The sequence below is a fragment of the Taeniopygia guttata genome, chromosome 9 (assembly GCF_048771995.1).
Source record: "Taeniopygia guttata chromosome 9, bTaeGut7.mat, whole genome shotgun sequence".
NCBI lineage: Eukaryota > Metazoa > Chordata > Aves > Passeriformes > Estrildidae > Taeniopygia > Taeniopygia guttata.
In genome coordinates, this window is record NC_133034.1 from 1,909,833 (window position 1) to 1,925,150 (window position 15,318).

General features: G+C 44.0%; 1 protein-coding gene across 3 annotated transcripts in view; it reads right to left on the reverse strand.

Annotated features, from left to right (window-relative positions):
• Nucleotides 1–1,497: 1,497 nt before the first annotated feature.
• The window catches only part of OTOS (otospiralin), a 79,060-nt gene continuing 65,239 nt past the window's right edge, over nt 1,498–15,318 (reverse strand). The window contains exons 1-4 of one of the 3 annotated variants that reach the window (XM_072933244.1): nt 11,838–11,971; nt 4,294–4,384; nt 3,889–3,915; nt 1,498–1,991 (exon numbers count right to left, since the gene is read on the reverse strand). In XM_072933244.1, the coding sequence (XP_072789345.1) occupies nt 1,807–1,991; nt 3,889–3,915; nt 4,294–4,345 (264 nt within the window). In that variant the 5' untranslated portion in view covers nt 4,346–4,384; nt 11,838–11,971 and the 3' untranslated portion in view covers nt 1,498–1,806. Of the gene's footprint in view, nt 1,992–3,888; nt 3,916–4,293; nt 4,385–4,689; nt 4,797–11,837; nt 11,972–15,318 lie in introns of those variants that run through there. The other 2 variants (XM_002189006.6, XM_072933243.1) reach the window with 2 other exon arrangements.

Consider the following 15,318-nt stretch of genomic DNA (forward strand, 5'->3'; position numbering starts at 1 on the left):
AAGGATGATGAACTTATCCAGATAGGAGAGCAAAGGACCAAAAGCGCAAGCGCAGAGGAGAAGAGTTCAAAAGTTCAGTTGAACTTTTGAGGATGATCTGAAGCTCAACGACCACCAGAGACCCCCATAAAAGCCCCCACAAAAAACTACCCATGCCCAGAAGGGCGTGGACCTATTTAGCATGAGAAGCAAAGACAGGCGGGGCCAGGGGTTGAATATGCATAGAAAAGTTGTGTAATGTATTGCATATGGAACACCTTTGTGAATAAAGTCGGGGGGCAAACTTCAGCTCGGGGCACAAGATTTCGGAGAGTTATCTCACTTGTGCTGGGTGCCGACAATACATACCCACTTCATAACTACCTCGAGTTGTGGAGTCTATTTATTTATTCCGCATATCGCTTCAGCCCCCTGCTCACCCCGCCCCGCCCTCATGGTGACAGCAGGCCCTGCCAAATCATATTTGGCATGTATAATATTTAGTTATTAGAAAGTACACACGCCAGCACTGAGAGCTGCCCCCCTCCCATATTCGGTTACACCAGAGCCGGGTTTTCTTGGGCAATGCCTCATTTACGATCTAATACATGTGGCTGGCCCGGAGATGGGCTGTCCCAAAAGGCCATACTGGAACACCTGGGAGCTGATCATCCTGGAGATGGGCTGTCCCAAAAGGCCATCCTGGAACACCTGGGAGCTGATCATCCCGGAGATGGGCTGTCCCAAAAGGCCATACTGGAACACCTGGGAGCTGATCATCCTGGAGATGGGCTGTCCCAAAAGGCCATACTGGAACACCTGGGAGCTGATCATCCTGGAGATGGGCTGTCCCAAAAGGAGATACTGGAACACCTGGGAGCTGATCATCCTGGTAGCGACCCAAGATTGGGATCGCTGGAGTCCTCCGGGCTGATACATCTGAGTGCTGCGGTTCCGTAACCATCAGGAAAAATCGTCCACACCTGGACCTGGATTGTTCAACCCCGGCTTGGAGAAAAGAACTTTATGATTATGTGGGACTCTGAATAGAAAGAAAAGGCGGATGGCTGAAATCCTGCCCTCGGGCAGAAAATTTCCTATAAGAACTGCAGGGTCCAGGAGGGGGTGTGTGTGTGTCCAGGGGAACCTCTGCCAGAGGCTCCTTCCTGTCACCCAGCTCAGCGATGTCCTTTTCCTTGTGGCTGGCTCAGAAAGAATTCGATCCTAAATAAATTTTTTATCATTTCATTTTTAATTTGGCTGGACTAATTTTCATTTATAGCACCAACGAGGTGGGTGCAACTTGATAACCGCGGCCTCTCCAGCCCCCAGACTGGGTGCACTGGCTGAATAACTCCTGTACACACAGAACTCCTCTGCACGGCAGCAGTCTGCCAAGACGAAGCTGAGAGCATCACTGTAAAAAAACAAAACAAAACAAAACCAAAAAACCAAACCAAAACAACAAACAAACAAACAAACAAACAAACAAAAAACCACCACCAGCTCCCAAAGCCATGCAGCAGAATGAACAAGTTTATTGTATCACACAGAAGCATAAATTGTAAAAAGGATTAATTCAAAGCCTGAGATGCTGCATGTGGCTACAGTGTCACTTAGTGGCTGAGGCACAGAGTTTGCTGGCAGTCAGGTGTTCACTCAAACACCTTTACAAGAAATGGTAAAAAAGAGAGTCCTGAAGCCATAAAATGCTGCACATGACCATGGTGTCACAGAGCAGGTGAAGGCAGCCCAGGTGTGTTCACTGGCAGGCAGGTGCTCACCCAAACCCCTGGGCAGCAGCTGTGGCAAGGCTGAGCGAGGCACTCAGTGCTCGTGGTCATGCACATGGTAGCCAAGGTGGCTCCCAAAAGGGAACTGGGCAAAGAAGGCTCTGGCCATGTCATTGATCCTGTTGTAGGCTCCTACGGTCCGGAAATATTCCACATAGGACCAGAAATCATTGGATGAGAAGGGCCAGTAGGGCAAGGCTGCAGCTTCCCCGTAGAGATCTAAAAAAACCCAACCAAAATAAAATATTGCAGATTAGTATAATATGAAGCGATTTTGTTGAGAGGTTGGGCTTGGAGCCACTGTGGTTTGGGGTTGTGGGTCCCCTTTGGGGGCTGGTGTGCTCCTCTGGCAGGAGAGAGGCAACGAGAGCCATTGACCCCTCTCCATGACCCACTGCAGAAAATGGAGCCGGTATTCCCTGCTCCAGCTGCACCAGCACTGACAGAGTGGGATAAGATGGGGAGCAGGAATGAAGGGACACGTCCACATTTACACCAATTCAAGAATTCATCGGGCTGGTTTAATTTCTAGAAGGCTTCTGGTCATTTCAAAGCAAGGAGTGATTGCAATTTAAAGCCATTTTCCCTCATTCCCATAATTTGCTTTGCCTGATATAAAAATATAAAGAATAAGGCACTAGCAGTACCAGAATGTGATATAGTCATTGAAACAAGATTTACAACTCAGCAGCAAAACAAAACCAGTTCTGAAAATGTTCCTCTGACCACCCTTGGGCCCAAATGTGGGCAAACAGAGAAGCAGATATAAAATGTAAACAGCAGCTGAGAGCACAGTCACAAATGTCTTTCTGTGTAGTGAAGCTAAACACAGTATTTTATTTTGATTTGAAGCCCATTTAGATGAATGAAAGTCTTTCCACTCAGCTTGGGGCCAAGGTCTTTAGTAGGAATTAAGAGCCTTCAACAATCCTGTTGTCAGACTTTAATTTTATGGAGTAAAGTTTGCAGCGTGCAGGCACAGATGGCACATAACAAACCAAATGAACCAGCCAAATGCTCCTCTCCAGTCTGCAGAGAAGAACTCACTGTTTATACCAGCTGACCTCAGATTCACTTTGCAGGCTGCTGCTTGGCCCAGTGTGAAAGAAAACAATAATTGCTGGTAATGAGAGCAACAGGATACAGCCTAAACAGGGTTCTAATTCTAGACTGATGCAGGCTCTCCTGACTCTTGCGAAAGTTGCCACAAAAATATTTGCTGTACACAAACACAGATGATATATTAAAAATATTTTAGAGATGATATATTAAAAGTATTTCTTTCTAAAGAAATAGGATGGAGCATAAGGGAGAAAATCTTTGAATGATAAGTAATCATATTAAGTACACATATTATTGTGTATTTATTCTGTTGATATCTGTTATAATACTTTCTGCATATTTGTGCACTGGAGGTGCTGCTGGCTGCCCTCTGGTTAACTGAGATGTACACCAGCAATGGCAGTACTTGGTTATTGCAGATACTTCTGTGCAACTTTGTTTTCAGACAGAATTCTCTGAAAAGCCCATTAGAGGTTAAACAATAGAATCATCAGTAAGCCAGTGTAAACATCTTTAGGGTGTTGAGGATTTTTTAATCAAAAGCAAACACTAATCCAATGGACTAATCACACAAAGTGACATGAACCACAGGGTAGCTGTGCTAAGGGATTTATTCCGACATTTCTCTAATTGGATTTGTGGCAATTTGTAAATTTTAAGCTTTTTGTCATGAAAGCTGGTATCTCTTGCCAAAAAGCAGATACACATACAGCATTATTGTTCAGGACAGACAAAATTCTCAGCTGTCCTATACTTTTTTACATCTGGTGCATTCCAGTTAGGATTTTGTACAGCAGAATTAGTGACTTGACTTTAATCCCTTTTCATTTTAAGACTGGATATTAGCTTTATTATTACACATTAATATGTCATTTTTAAAATTCACTGTTCTTTTTCCACCAGAACTAATTGAAATCCTTAAATCCTTTCCATAGTCCACTGAGGTTAATAGGCATTCCTGCCAAAGTCATTGCTGGGCATCAAGTCTGGGAGTTACAAATTACTCTCCTAATTATTAGTGACACAAAGGAAATAAAAACACATTAGGAATTACCATCTCCATCCTGGATGGATCGGGCATCTGCAAGCAAGGAGGAAACATGTCAGTACCAGCTCCCGCACAGAAAGACTTTCTGTTAACCAAACATTTTCCATGTATAACTAGAAGCTCACAAGTTCTTTAATGCCCACATAGGACCCTCTGTGTAGCCAAAAGATTCTTGTTTCTTGAACAGCAGAGCAAGGAGTTTCCCATTTGCAATCAGTCATAGCTGTGAACCAACTTAGTCTGGCTGTTAGTCAGAATTCACAGCCTGAACAGCTGGGATTAAAATGTCAGCAATAGTAAACAGAATTATTAAAGAAGAATTATTATATATTTACTAAATACTGTATTTGTAACAAAATATTTCTGGTGGCTTGAAAAACTAAACCAGAATAAATTCGTTAGTACTCTTACCTGTTAGCATGTCCATCAGCATACAGAAGAAAAATATGCCAATAAATGTCATCTTGTCTGCAAGAAACTGCTCGTGTTTTTGAAAAGTAATCTGCACAATTGAGGAGTATTACAAGAGATTAATAATCACACAAACTCTATTATTTCTTGCTTTAATAGAAGAATACATTCCAAAATAGATTCTAGTTACTCATTTAGGCATAACAAAATCCAATCATTTCTTGTAGCTTCTGAAGTGCAACACAGAGCATTAAAAGACTGTGAGTCCTGAAATGTGTATTGATATTTTGGTTTTAGATGGCATAAATCCAAAAGGTGCCTCTGAATCTACATGAAATCCAATGTCTTTGGAAATGTTTGATTTTGTGGTTAATTTAATTTCACTTTGGAAATTACCTCTCTCTTTCTCTTCTTTACTTCTTGCAGCTCTGAGTCAGCTACAAAACTCCAAAAGGATTTCTACTGCTGTAAAATAGCAGTGCTTTGTAAGGAAGGGCGGGGGGAAAACGTCACTGAGTTACTACACCAATCTGATTTTGTTTTCTTCAGGTATTTTAACTGCTCACATTTGCATTATATTTCAGCACTGCCCACGGAAGAGACAGTGGACAGTTTCTGAGAGGAAATCAGGATTAACTTTGGCAGTAACACTTGGTTTTGGAAGATAGAGGGGAAAAAATCCAGAAGCAAATTCAGTGATTATTACAGCTGCTGCCCTCCTGATTTTCTTTCTGCCCCTTCAGACAAACAGATTTTTAAAAATGCTAGCTGAGTAAATTGCTAAAAGGATATTGAGTTCCTTTTCCAGCTCAGTCATAAACTCCAGAAATACTTGACAGTGCTTTATGTTCTTACTTATGATCCTTAAAATCTAAACCTTAAAATATACCAGGGAATGAGTGCCCAGTAAAATCAATTGGGTTACAGTAAGTAAAGAAGGAGGTCCCCAAGGACCACAGCCATGCTGATGGTGCTGGTGCCTTCAGAGGGTCGATAGGGTGCATTGGAATGCATTTTCCCATTATACCCATTTCCTGGAAAGATTCTCTCCCACACCAAGCAGGTGCTTTGGGCTCCAGCCTGTGCAGGGTGCTGTATGGACCCAGCACTTTGAGAAACCTGAAGGGGAGACACGCTTTGGAGAATATTCAATTGTCACGTACATCTTGATTGATTTTCATCTAGCACACAAGCCCTGATGGGAGCAGGTGTGGTCAGGGACTCAGGTGCAGCAGAAAGTGTTCTGTGACCCCTGGGCAGATTGGGGATTTCCATGCTTCTCAAAGATGTGGCAGTTCAGATCATCTGGCCAAACCTGCAGCTATTTCCAGATGGCTCCTCTCTTTGGAGGAGCTGCTGAGATGCCAGTGCAGGGCTCACTGTGCAGGTTCATGCTGGGAGATCTGACTGTACACATGCTGATCTGAGCTGCACTCTCTTGCTGGGCATTTTCAGTTGCCTTTATGATCTACAAAAGCATTTCTCTGTGTCAGTTCTAGACATCTGCATTTCCCAGCTGCATGTGTGGCTCCTGACATCGGTGCCTTTGCTGTACCACACGCACCCATGGAAATCTGTGCACTCACACAGTCCTGGAGCAGAGGGAGCCAGGCGAGTGGCCTTGCAGGAGAACCCAGCTTGGCTGGAGTTTGTTCCTATCTACACACAGAGTTAGATAGTTTTGCCAAAAATTAATTCAAGATGTTCTGAGTAAGGGGAAAAAAGGGTGCTTTGTAGCACACTAGGCTGTGCCAAGTCTTGTGGAGGGTGAAAAGAAAAATATTATGAAAGCAGAATCTATTCCATCTTTGAAAGGCTTTAATCCTCCTGCTCGATATGTATTTCCTAGGCCTGTAGGAGGGCTCCCTACATAAGCCATGTTCTTGCAGCACCTCACCCACTCACCTGGGTGGGAAAAGACATTTCCTTGGAGTCCTGTGCTCATCCATGTACCTGGGTACACCACCAGCACTGCCTGCAGAGCCAAGCTTTCCCTTTCACTGCCTAGTCTGCATATCCTGCTCCAATAAAAAAACAGAAGCACTGAGGTGTGCTAATACACACACAAAACAGTCATCAGCTGCAATTGAATAATTGCCATAAAGCAATTTTTGTGCACATCCATCAGTAGCTTTTTGTTTTGGCTGGTGATAAACCAGGTGTAGTTCCAAGTGGGAGGTGAGATAACGTGTTTTGGATGATAGCAAAGGAGAATAATGATGCTCCTAATTTAGACACATCCTGCTGCTCTCCTCTTGAGATATTAACAGCATTGTAGGAGGATGACAGAGTCCCAGAAATTTTCAGACTGGGAGTCTATCTGATCACAACATGATCTGCTGCAACATTGGATGATCTTGGGAAGATTTCCACAGCTATTGAGCTGACACACACCTTTACACCTACCTCCTTTACATTTTCTTATTCTGTCTTTTGAAGTTTGGAGTTACTTCCAGAGACAGGAGGATCACTGATCTGACATTGTGTGACAGGCTTCTAACAATTACACACTTGCAACTTAATTCAAATCAAAGCTTTGCACTTGCTAGTGCACATATTGAAGATGTAAATGAATTCTCAGGGTTTCCATGCTGAAGCATACCTAGGAAATTCTAAAAACAGGATAAGACTTAGCATTGAAAACAACTTGCATCACAGGTTACAACCTCTTCTATCAACGCTTCTGTTGCTGTACAGGACTACTTGTCCCAACTCAGTCTGTTTTACACAGCATTGGACTGGAGAAAAACTGAGGAGTTCTCATCAGCTGCCTGAAGGACTGTGTCTGGTGGGTTCAGTGTGCCAAACAGTGCACACTGTGTTCTCTGGCTGGTCCCAGAACACATGGTGCTCTGAATTGCAGGGTTTATAACAGTCTGCAAGCACATTCATTTCATCCCCTATTTTTTTTTTCTTTCTCTAGGAGCACTTTCCTTTTTTCAAACTTAAGACAGAGGGCAATTAAAATAACAGTACTGGGTGTCCAGCACAAGTGCTGGCATGGATCAGTTAGCAGAGCCCTCTGCTAATAGTTGCTGCCCTGCAGGCTTCTTCAGTGCTGAGCAGTAATTGGAGATGCCATGGTGCCCACAAATGCAAATCTTGCTCAGCAGCAGCCACATTTCAGCAGACACTACAGCACTTAACAGGGCAGCTGCTTAATGAGTTCAGTGTCTTAATTCCTACTTATTTTGGAAAGAAATTTACTGTTCTCCTTTGTCAGAACAGCCCATTAGCTCAAAAAGTTGCTATTCCTGCTGACAGGAAATTCTTCAGGTTCAGTTCTCGAAAGTTTGCATAAAGTTTTTTAGCTAAGGCCATTCACTCAGAAAAGCTTTGCTACACGATAGAAAGGGCTGTTGTTTTTTCCTACCCCACATCCCAGGAGGATCAAATCAATATGGATTTCTGTAGATGGCTCTCAAAGCCAGAAAATCCCACACAGAGCCGTGTCAGAGACAGAAATCAATTGGAGCACAGAGGAACGTTCCCTTGGGAATAGGGGAATGTAATTTGGGCAGCACAGGTGTTTGTGTGACTCCATGGGGAGCAGTTCTGGAGCTGCCAGCCTGCCTTCAGATGGGCCTCTCACTAACGGGCTGTTTTACCCAGAACCAACCCCTGTGCAGCAATTCAGCTCTCCTTGTCAATTAACTTGAAACAAAGATAAAGGAATACATAAAAGCAAGTTTATGGATGCCTTTGCTTTCTCAATAGCTATGTTAGACTGCTATCACACACACAAAAATCTATAATGCTCCAGGCACTGAAAAAAACCCTGTTTAAAAAGCCAGACTCTTTCTTATTAAATCAATAGGCAAAAGCAAGTGCATGAAGAGCTCCATAGGAACTTATGTAAAAACTAAATAGGACTTACAGATGCATCTGAAGCGCTCTGCCCTTGAGCTGAGCAGACAAAATGTTCTCCACAGGGCTACAGCACTTCTCTACATCAGAAACAACTAATGACAGTGATATATTGACCATCCCTAAAAATAACAAACAACAATTGTTTGATTATTTCCTCCAGCAATTTGTCCAGATAATACAGGTCAAAATGAGATCCCTGTGACTAGAATATGCTTTGCTCAGACAGGTGTAAGGACCTCACAGTACCAACGAGCCAAATAACAAAGTGACCAGTATATGTAAAATAAGGTACCTGTGTAATTTCTTCCACTTTCAAGGCATGTGGTTTCTGACCATTCCCATTCAAACTAGATTTGGAGCCACCAAAGATAGTTGTGGTATAATGTTCTTAATGCTCAGTCATAGACAAAAAGACAAATCAAATAAGAAGACAGGAAGCAAAACCCGTAAGACATCACTTTGCCATTGTGCCACTTAGTCCCATTTTGAACATTGCCTGCATTTTTGGTCTCGCATAACAGAAGGTCATGACTGAACAAGACAGGATACAAAGAAAAGTGTGAGGGGAATTAGCAGACTGAGACCCTTCAGGCCAGCAAAAGGATGACAAGATCTTGATTTCTACCAAGAAATACCAAATAAGTCTGGCAACAGTTTATTCAAAACAAAAGGTAATGGGCTTGGATGCAGTTAAGCTGTGGAAGGTTTTATCTTGATGTGTTATCAACTACACAGTGTCCTGGCTGCAGTGTCTGAGCCTGGCCTGGGAGCTGAACTGCTCTGCACTTCTGCTCTGCTTCTCATTCCTCTGATACCTCTGCTGCTGGCCAGGTGAGCTCCCAGGCTGAGCCTGTGTCTGATCTTACAGTCAGTTTTACTGAAATATGACATATTTCCAGTTCTTGTGAACAGACAGCTTTCCTGCCAGCAGTGGTTTGATCATCCTGATAATCATAACCCCTGGAAACAATTGAAAGGTGACACAGCAGATGGATTTGGATAGTTACAAAACCATTAACAGAATAACGGCAGTGCAATTAGAGATAGCCCAGTGAAAATGAACCACTTGCAGATGTACTAGAGCTAATTGTGAAGGTCAGAGTTACAAAACTGAGTTAAGGAGTAGCTGTACACTTAAATCAATCACACTTAAGAGCCAACAAGTAAGTGCATCATTTATTTCAACTTATCATTTTAACCTCTAACTGAAGAAAGGTAATATTTGTACATGCAAATGAGGCACCAGGCAGTGGTGCATGCAGCAGCAGGTACTGAAAGCAAAGGTGGGGGATAATCCTACTGCCATCAGGACTAGTGCAGCTTGGCTCCCAGGGAGCTGATCCTGCCAGGTATCCCAGTGCCACTCCCCAGGAGTAGCCTCAGCTCTCCCCCATTGCTCCTTTGCCCTCCCAGGGCAGCACTGCCAGCTCCAAGCACCAGCTTTGGCTTTCTCCAGGGTCTGTGCAGCATTGCTGGCACAACACAGCAGTCTGGTCCTCCTGCTCAGCAGTCAAGCAGATGTTCCTGAGCCAGCAAAGAACAGCTGCAGGCTGACTTCTCCCCTCCTATCACCACTGACACCAACAATTTTTTTCTACCGTCCATCTACAAATTTTCATGTGAATGACAGGAACCTCACACCCAGCCTGCCACCAGAGTGGGGTAGGATTTGGTATTATTTCAAACTATTTTACTACAGGCAAAATGGAGTATTAGAGCCAACAAGTCCACTTGATTTCTTGCATGTTGCTTGCTCAGTAGGCACCGTTGGCAGTGCCTGTCAGCACCACAGGAGGTACATGGCAGTGAGGAGCCCTGGCTTCCAAGCAATTCTGCTGCAGGGAGAATGAGAGGCAGCAGCAACTGTATTCTAGCAGCAGGGCATCTAGGACACCCTTCCTGCATCAGGCCTAAGCTCATCCAAGGCACCTTTTTGGATAAATTGGGCAGCTGTGTGCTTTAGCCTTACTCAGCACAGCCACAGATGACTGAACTCAGGAGAGAATGTAATAAACTGGTCACAGATAGACAGGTTTATTCAAGAACTCTCAGGAGAGGATATATTTTCCCCATTACCATTAAGGTTAGATGTATCATAGCAATAACCTCCACCATTTTGAAATATACTCACAATTTTATCAGATTGATTGAATGTCCCAGCTACACTTAAGCTATTAAGCCAACAGCAGTTGTTTATTGTTTTCATTTCATAGAGATGTTTCTTTAAATAAAAGTGCTTTAAATATTTCATTACCAAAGTTAAGATTCAGTAGGATAAATAGAAGCTTCTTTACACACAGGGTCTTTTCTTCTCTTTGATTCATATGCCAAGGCTACTTCAATATCACCAGTTATACCTGTCCACAAGCAGCTCTGCCCTGGGGACAATAACATTGATTAACTAGATTGATGAAGAGATGAGCTTGATTACAAAAAAATCCATCACAAATGTGAGCAAGTTGCCAGTATATTTGATACCAGCAATCAATGAGTGGCTGTATCATTGCAGCTGTTGCCAGACAAAAGCCACACAGGCTTTGCTACAAGCAGAGCAGGTTAGCAAGCCCAAGGAACATCACATGTGGGTCTGGAAAGAATTGTTCTGTTTGCCCACCTTACAAAGTCTTGCTGTTTTAAAGACTGACAGGGTGAAGACTGTCAGTCACCATCCCAAAATGAAACAGCACTTACCTTCTGCCCTAGGTTTTCTGGGTAACAGTGGTCAGTACTAACACTGCAGCTGGAGAGCAAACCCTGCACAGCTCTAGGAGCTTGTAAATCATGGATACTCAGATTATTGCCTTATATACTGAAGGCAGAGATTAGCCTTAGAAGTTAGTGGCTTTACCAAGCAGCTTTGCAGAGATCATGTTTTAGGTTCCAGTTTGGACTGATGTGCTAAATTCCAGTGCAGTTGAACAAGACTGCACATATTATATCAGGACCAAATAAAGAAATCTTTAAAACAGCATTGTTGACTCTCAAATTCCTTGAAGCATACAGTTAAACGCAGGGAAAGCCATTCTTGCCTGCATTTATTGCAGTTTGTAATTTGATGATCATTGTCCATGTTTGACACATGATTTTGCAGTCGGTTTGCATCTGACCTTGCCTGGCAGCTCAGACTATGACCTGCCTCACCACTCAGTTTAATGCCATTTTTGGCACCCTTAGTGAAGTTCAGCCGTGTGCATGGTCAGGGCAGCTGTCAGAGTCCAGAGGGGGCTCAGGAACCTTGGCAGCAAGTCAAAAACACCTGTGGCTTCAATTTTAGCCCATGGGAGAGGCTGCCAACCTTATATGAGGAATTACAAGCCAAAAGGGTTCGAGTAGTGTAATAGAGGGATTGACATAGGGTGGAAAAGTAGACTTTTGGGTTTTTTTAGAATGTAATTCAGGGGTACAAGATGGAGGAATCTGGGCGTGCCCTGGCCTTTTCTTCCTCCTTCTTGTCTTGGTGTGATAGTGACACTTTTCTATTGGTCTAGGATAGGGACACACTGTCCCACATAGTTTTTAGATATTGGGATGGGAACTGTAAACATGGTACACGTAATTTTGAGTATATAATGTGGGAGACACCCGGGGCTTGGAGGAGACTGCCATGGCTTCTGTCCTAGGCAGACCTTGGCAGGTCAGAGAGAAACTATTACAGATAAGAAAAAATAAACAACCTTGAAAACTCAGCTTCACGCATTCCAGACCTTTGCTTCGGCAGCCGGGCTGGGGAGAAAAGGCCTTTCACACTGTTGGGGTGCTGCCAGCAGACCCTGCCAGGCAGCATTAGCAGGGTCCTCGCTGCGTTCCCGTGGGGCCACACAAGCTGCACTGAAACGATACACGGAATAAATAACAGACTCCACAACTGGGGTAGTTCTGAGTGGGTGTGTATTGTCAGTGCCCAGCACAAGTGAGATATCTCTCCAAATCCTTGTGCCCTGAGCCTCAGTCTGACCCACACCTTTATTCACAAAGGTGTTCCATATGTAATACATTACACAACTTTTCTATGCATATTCAACCCCTGGCCCTGCCTGTCCTCTCCTCTCATGCTAAACAGGTCCATGCTTTTCTAGGCATGTGTGGTTTGCCATGGTGGTCCTGTGAGGGTCTCTGGTGGTCTCTGAGGCTGAAGATCGTGGTCTTCCTCATGGTTGAACTTTTAAACTTTTCTCCTTTGCGCATCTTTTGGTGCTTTTCTGAGTACTGTCTGTCAGTCTCAGTAGGCTTAGGGACAGAGGAGTCTCTTTATCTGGGTTCTTTATATCTTCAGTCCTTTCTGGTATTGTTCTTTATGCAAGAAGCTTCAGAAATTTGCATTTTCTTATGCCCTTTTCTACCTTGGCAGAGGTTTCTTAAGTAAAAGGTTAAATTCAACACATAACTCTACAAGCTAGAATAGAAATGCTTAATTTATTTTGTTAACTCCATAAACCTCTGTTTCAGAGAGATGAAACAGAGCAGCCCGGAGGTTCCTGGGGGAGCGAGCCCGGCCCGGGGCTGTGGCTCCCTCTGCCATCCCAGGATCCCCGCTCGCACCCCGAGATGCTCGCACGGGCAGCGGGCAGAGCCCGCTCGGCTCCAGCACACTTGCAATTTGAATAAAGTCGGGGTGAAACTTCAGCTGCAGCGGGAGACAGATAAAAAGCAGGAGGAGCAAAGGCACAAAGGTGAAAGCCCCATTTCAGCAGACTGAAGGATATATCAGTTTCTTGCTCTACAAAAAGGAACAAGGAGCACCTTACATCTTCTATGGAGACACCACTCACCTTTACAGCATCAAGTAAAGGTGATGTGTGGTGTCAGCATTGTTATGTGGAGTAGATATAATTCGCGCCATTTCCAGTATGATATATGTGATATTGAATATTTGTTGGAGTATACACGTTTGTATTAGGACTCCCCCACCCTCGCAGGGTGTATGTTGAAACCCGATTTACACCTAAAAGGATGTGGTTAACCAGGGATGTGCCGTGTCTGGAGAGATCCGGGGGACCCCAGGCACTGATCATCGCATGAACGACCCGGGATGGATCTCATGGAAATCCTCGGGCAGATCCATGGGAATGCAGCGTTCCCGTACATTTCATCAAGGGATTCACCAACTCCTGACACTGAATTGTTCTTCCTCATCACAAAACCAGAAAATCTTATTAACCTATACACTCTGAATGGAAGAAAAGACTGACTGCCAAAATCTTGGCCTCAGGCGGGATTTTCCCTATAAAAACCACTTGTGCCAGGCTGGAGGTGTGTGGGCATAGAGGAAAACCTCTGCTGAGGCTGACTCCTTGTTGCAGAGCCAGGGCCGACCCCGGGCTCGGCTCTGTTCTTTCCTTGTGGCTGGCTAGATAGAATTTGATTGCAAATAAATATTTTATTTTTTCATATTAATTTGGCTGGACAAATTTTCATTTATAACAGCATCAAGGATGGGGGGAAACAACCACTACCACATTCCCAAACCCCCTCCTCCCCCAAGTATATAAGCCCTTATAGGAAAACAGTACTCACACCAGCCTGCTCTAGATTAGGGCCTTAAACATACAAGCAGGAGCCATAAAACAGAAACACTCGTAACTCTAGCAGAGCCAAAGACTAACACCCATACAAAAGAGAGTCAGGGATTAGTGGCCCTAGGCTGAGTTTAAATGCTCCCTGGGACCATGGGCAGGGCCATGGGAGGAGGCTACAGGTGAAGCTGCTTGAGGCCTTTAGGGTAAATTAGTGCCCTCAGGCCCCCAACAATATGTTTGTCACTTAAAGGGAAAACTGCTGAAATTTTTGTAAAGAAGGTTACCGATGAGTTAGGAGAAGAATGGTGAGGGCAATGTTGCTGGCAAAGCTCTAAAGCATTCCTTGGCAAACAGATCAGCTCCTGGTATTGTTCATGTCTTCCCATGTGACCCTGGAAAACGATGAGGGTGCTTACATGTTTATCAATACATTTAATCTACAGTCATGTTCATATCTATTTTAAACCCTTTAAAATGTGCTGAATTTTAAACTCACCTTGACTTGTGGCTCATATTATTGGTAGGAGCTTAAGACAGGAATAATTACTAAATGGGCTGCCTAGGGATTGAATCAAGGTGATTTCTCTTTGTTGCCCAAGCTTCTATGCCTGTGATCCCTCCTGTCATCTTCCCAAGGCCGATGTCTGTGAATTCTATTAGAAAGGAAAGGGTACAAAGTGCTGCAGCTGCCAGGCATGTGGTGCCTTGCACCCAGCACTAGAGCTGGGCAGCACTCAGGACGCTTGACAGAAACTGGGCAGGCACTCCCAGCTCTTCTTGGGAGAGAAGGGCAGGAGTTTTTCCTTTAAGGCTTCATTCTTACCAGTGCTTTTGTTTTCTTGGTCTGGGCAATATGTGCATGGCAGTGCATCCCAAACCACTCTTCACATGAGCACTGTCTTTTTGTGCAAGGCAGCTGGTGCCAGAGTGCTCTCTTTTCCTTTAGGAAAGGTGTGACTCCTGCACAAGCACGTGCAAAGCAAAGCTGTCATGAAAGACTGTTTTAGGTTGCTCAAAGAATTGCTGGCAAAGATATCAGCAAAATCAGGTTTAATGTTAAAATGGAAACGTGAAAAAGTTTATTGACAAGGTTCACTCTACTGCTTACTGGATGGTAAAGCACACAGAGACCTAAAATCAATTTATTTGAAACTAAAATCAATAAAAAATTATCTGCTTGGACGATGGGGATAGGAAAAGGGTGAGGATAAGAAAGAATAAAGGAGACCCTCCTGCTGAGTCACAATGTTCAGAGTGAACCCCCTTGCCAAACTTAGCCTTGGGCTTCACCAACCCCTTAGGCCTAAAGGTTTTAATAGCACTTAGACTTAACAGCACTTTCAACAATTTAACAAAAGATTCTTATAGGAGTCCCAATAGCACAACAATAACACACTTACAGGCCTAAATTACTTATGACTCTAAAGCACTCAAGAATCCAGCAGAGCAGCATCCATTGTACACTGGCTAGAGCACATTGACCCTCACACAGACCTGCAGAAGCATGTACAAGGTAAATACCTGTGAAAATTCCCTTGAGTTCACATGGGATGTCTTTGCATCTCCTCAGGGTTGAGCCCCCAGGAGTGGGGGTATCAGCCCAGGCTCTGTGCTGTGGTTTGGGGATGGTCCTGCAGGA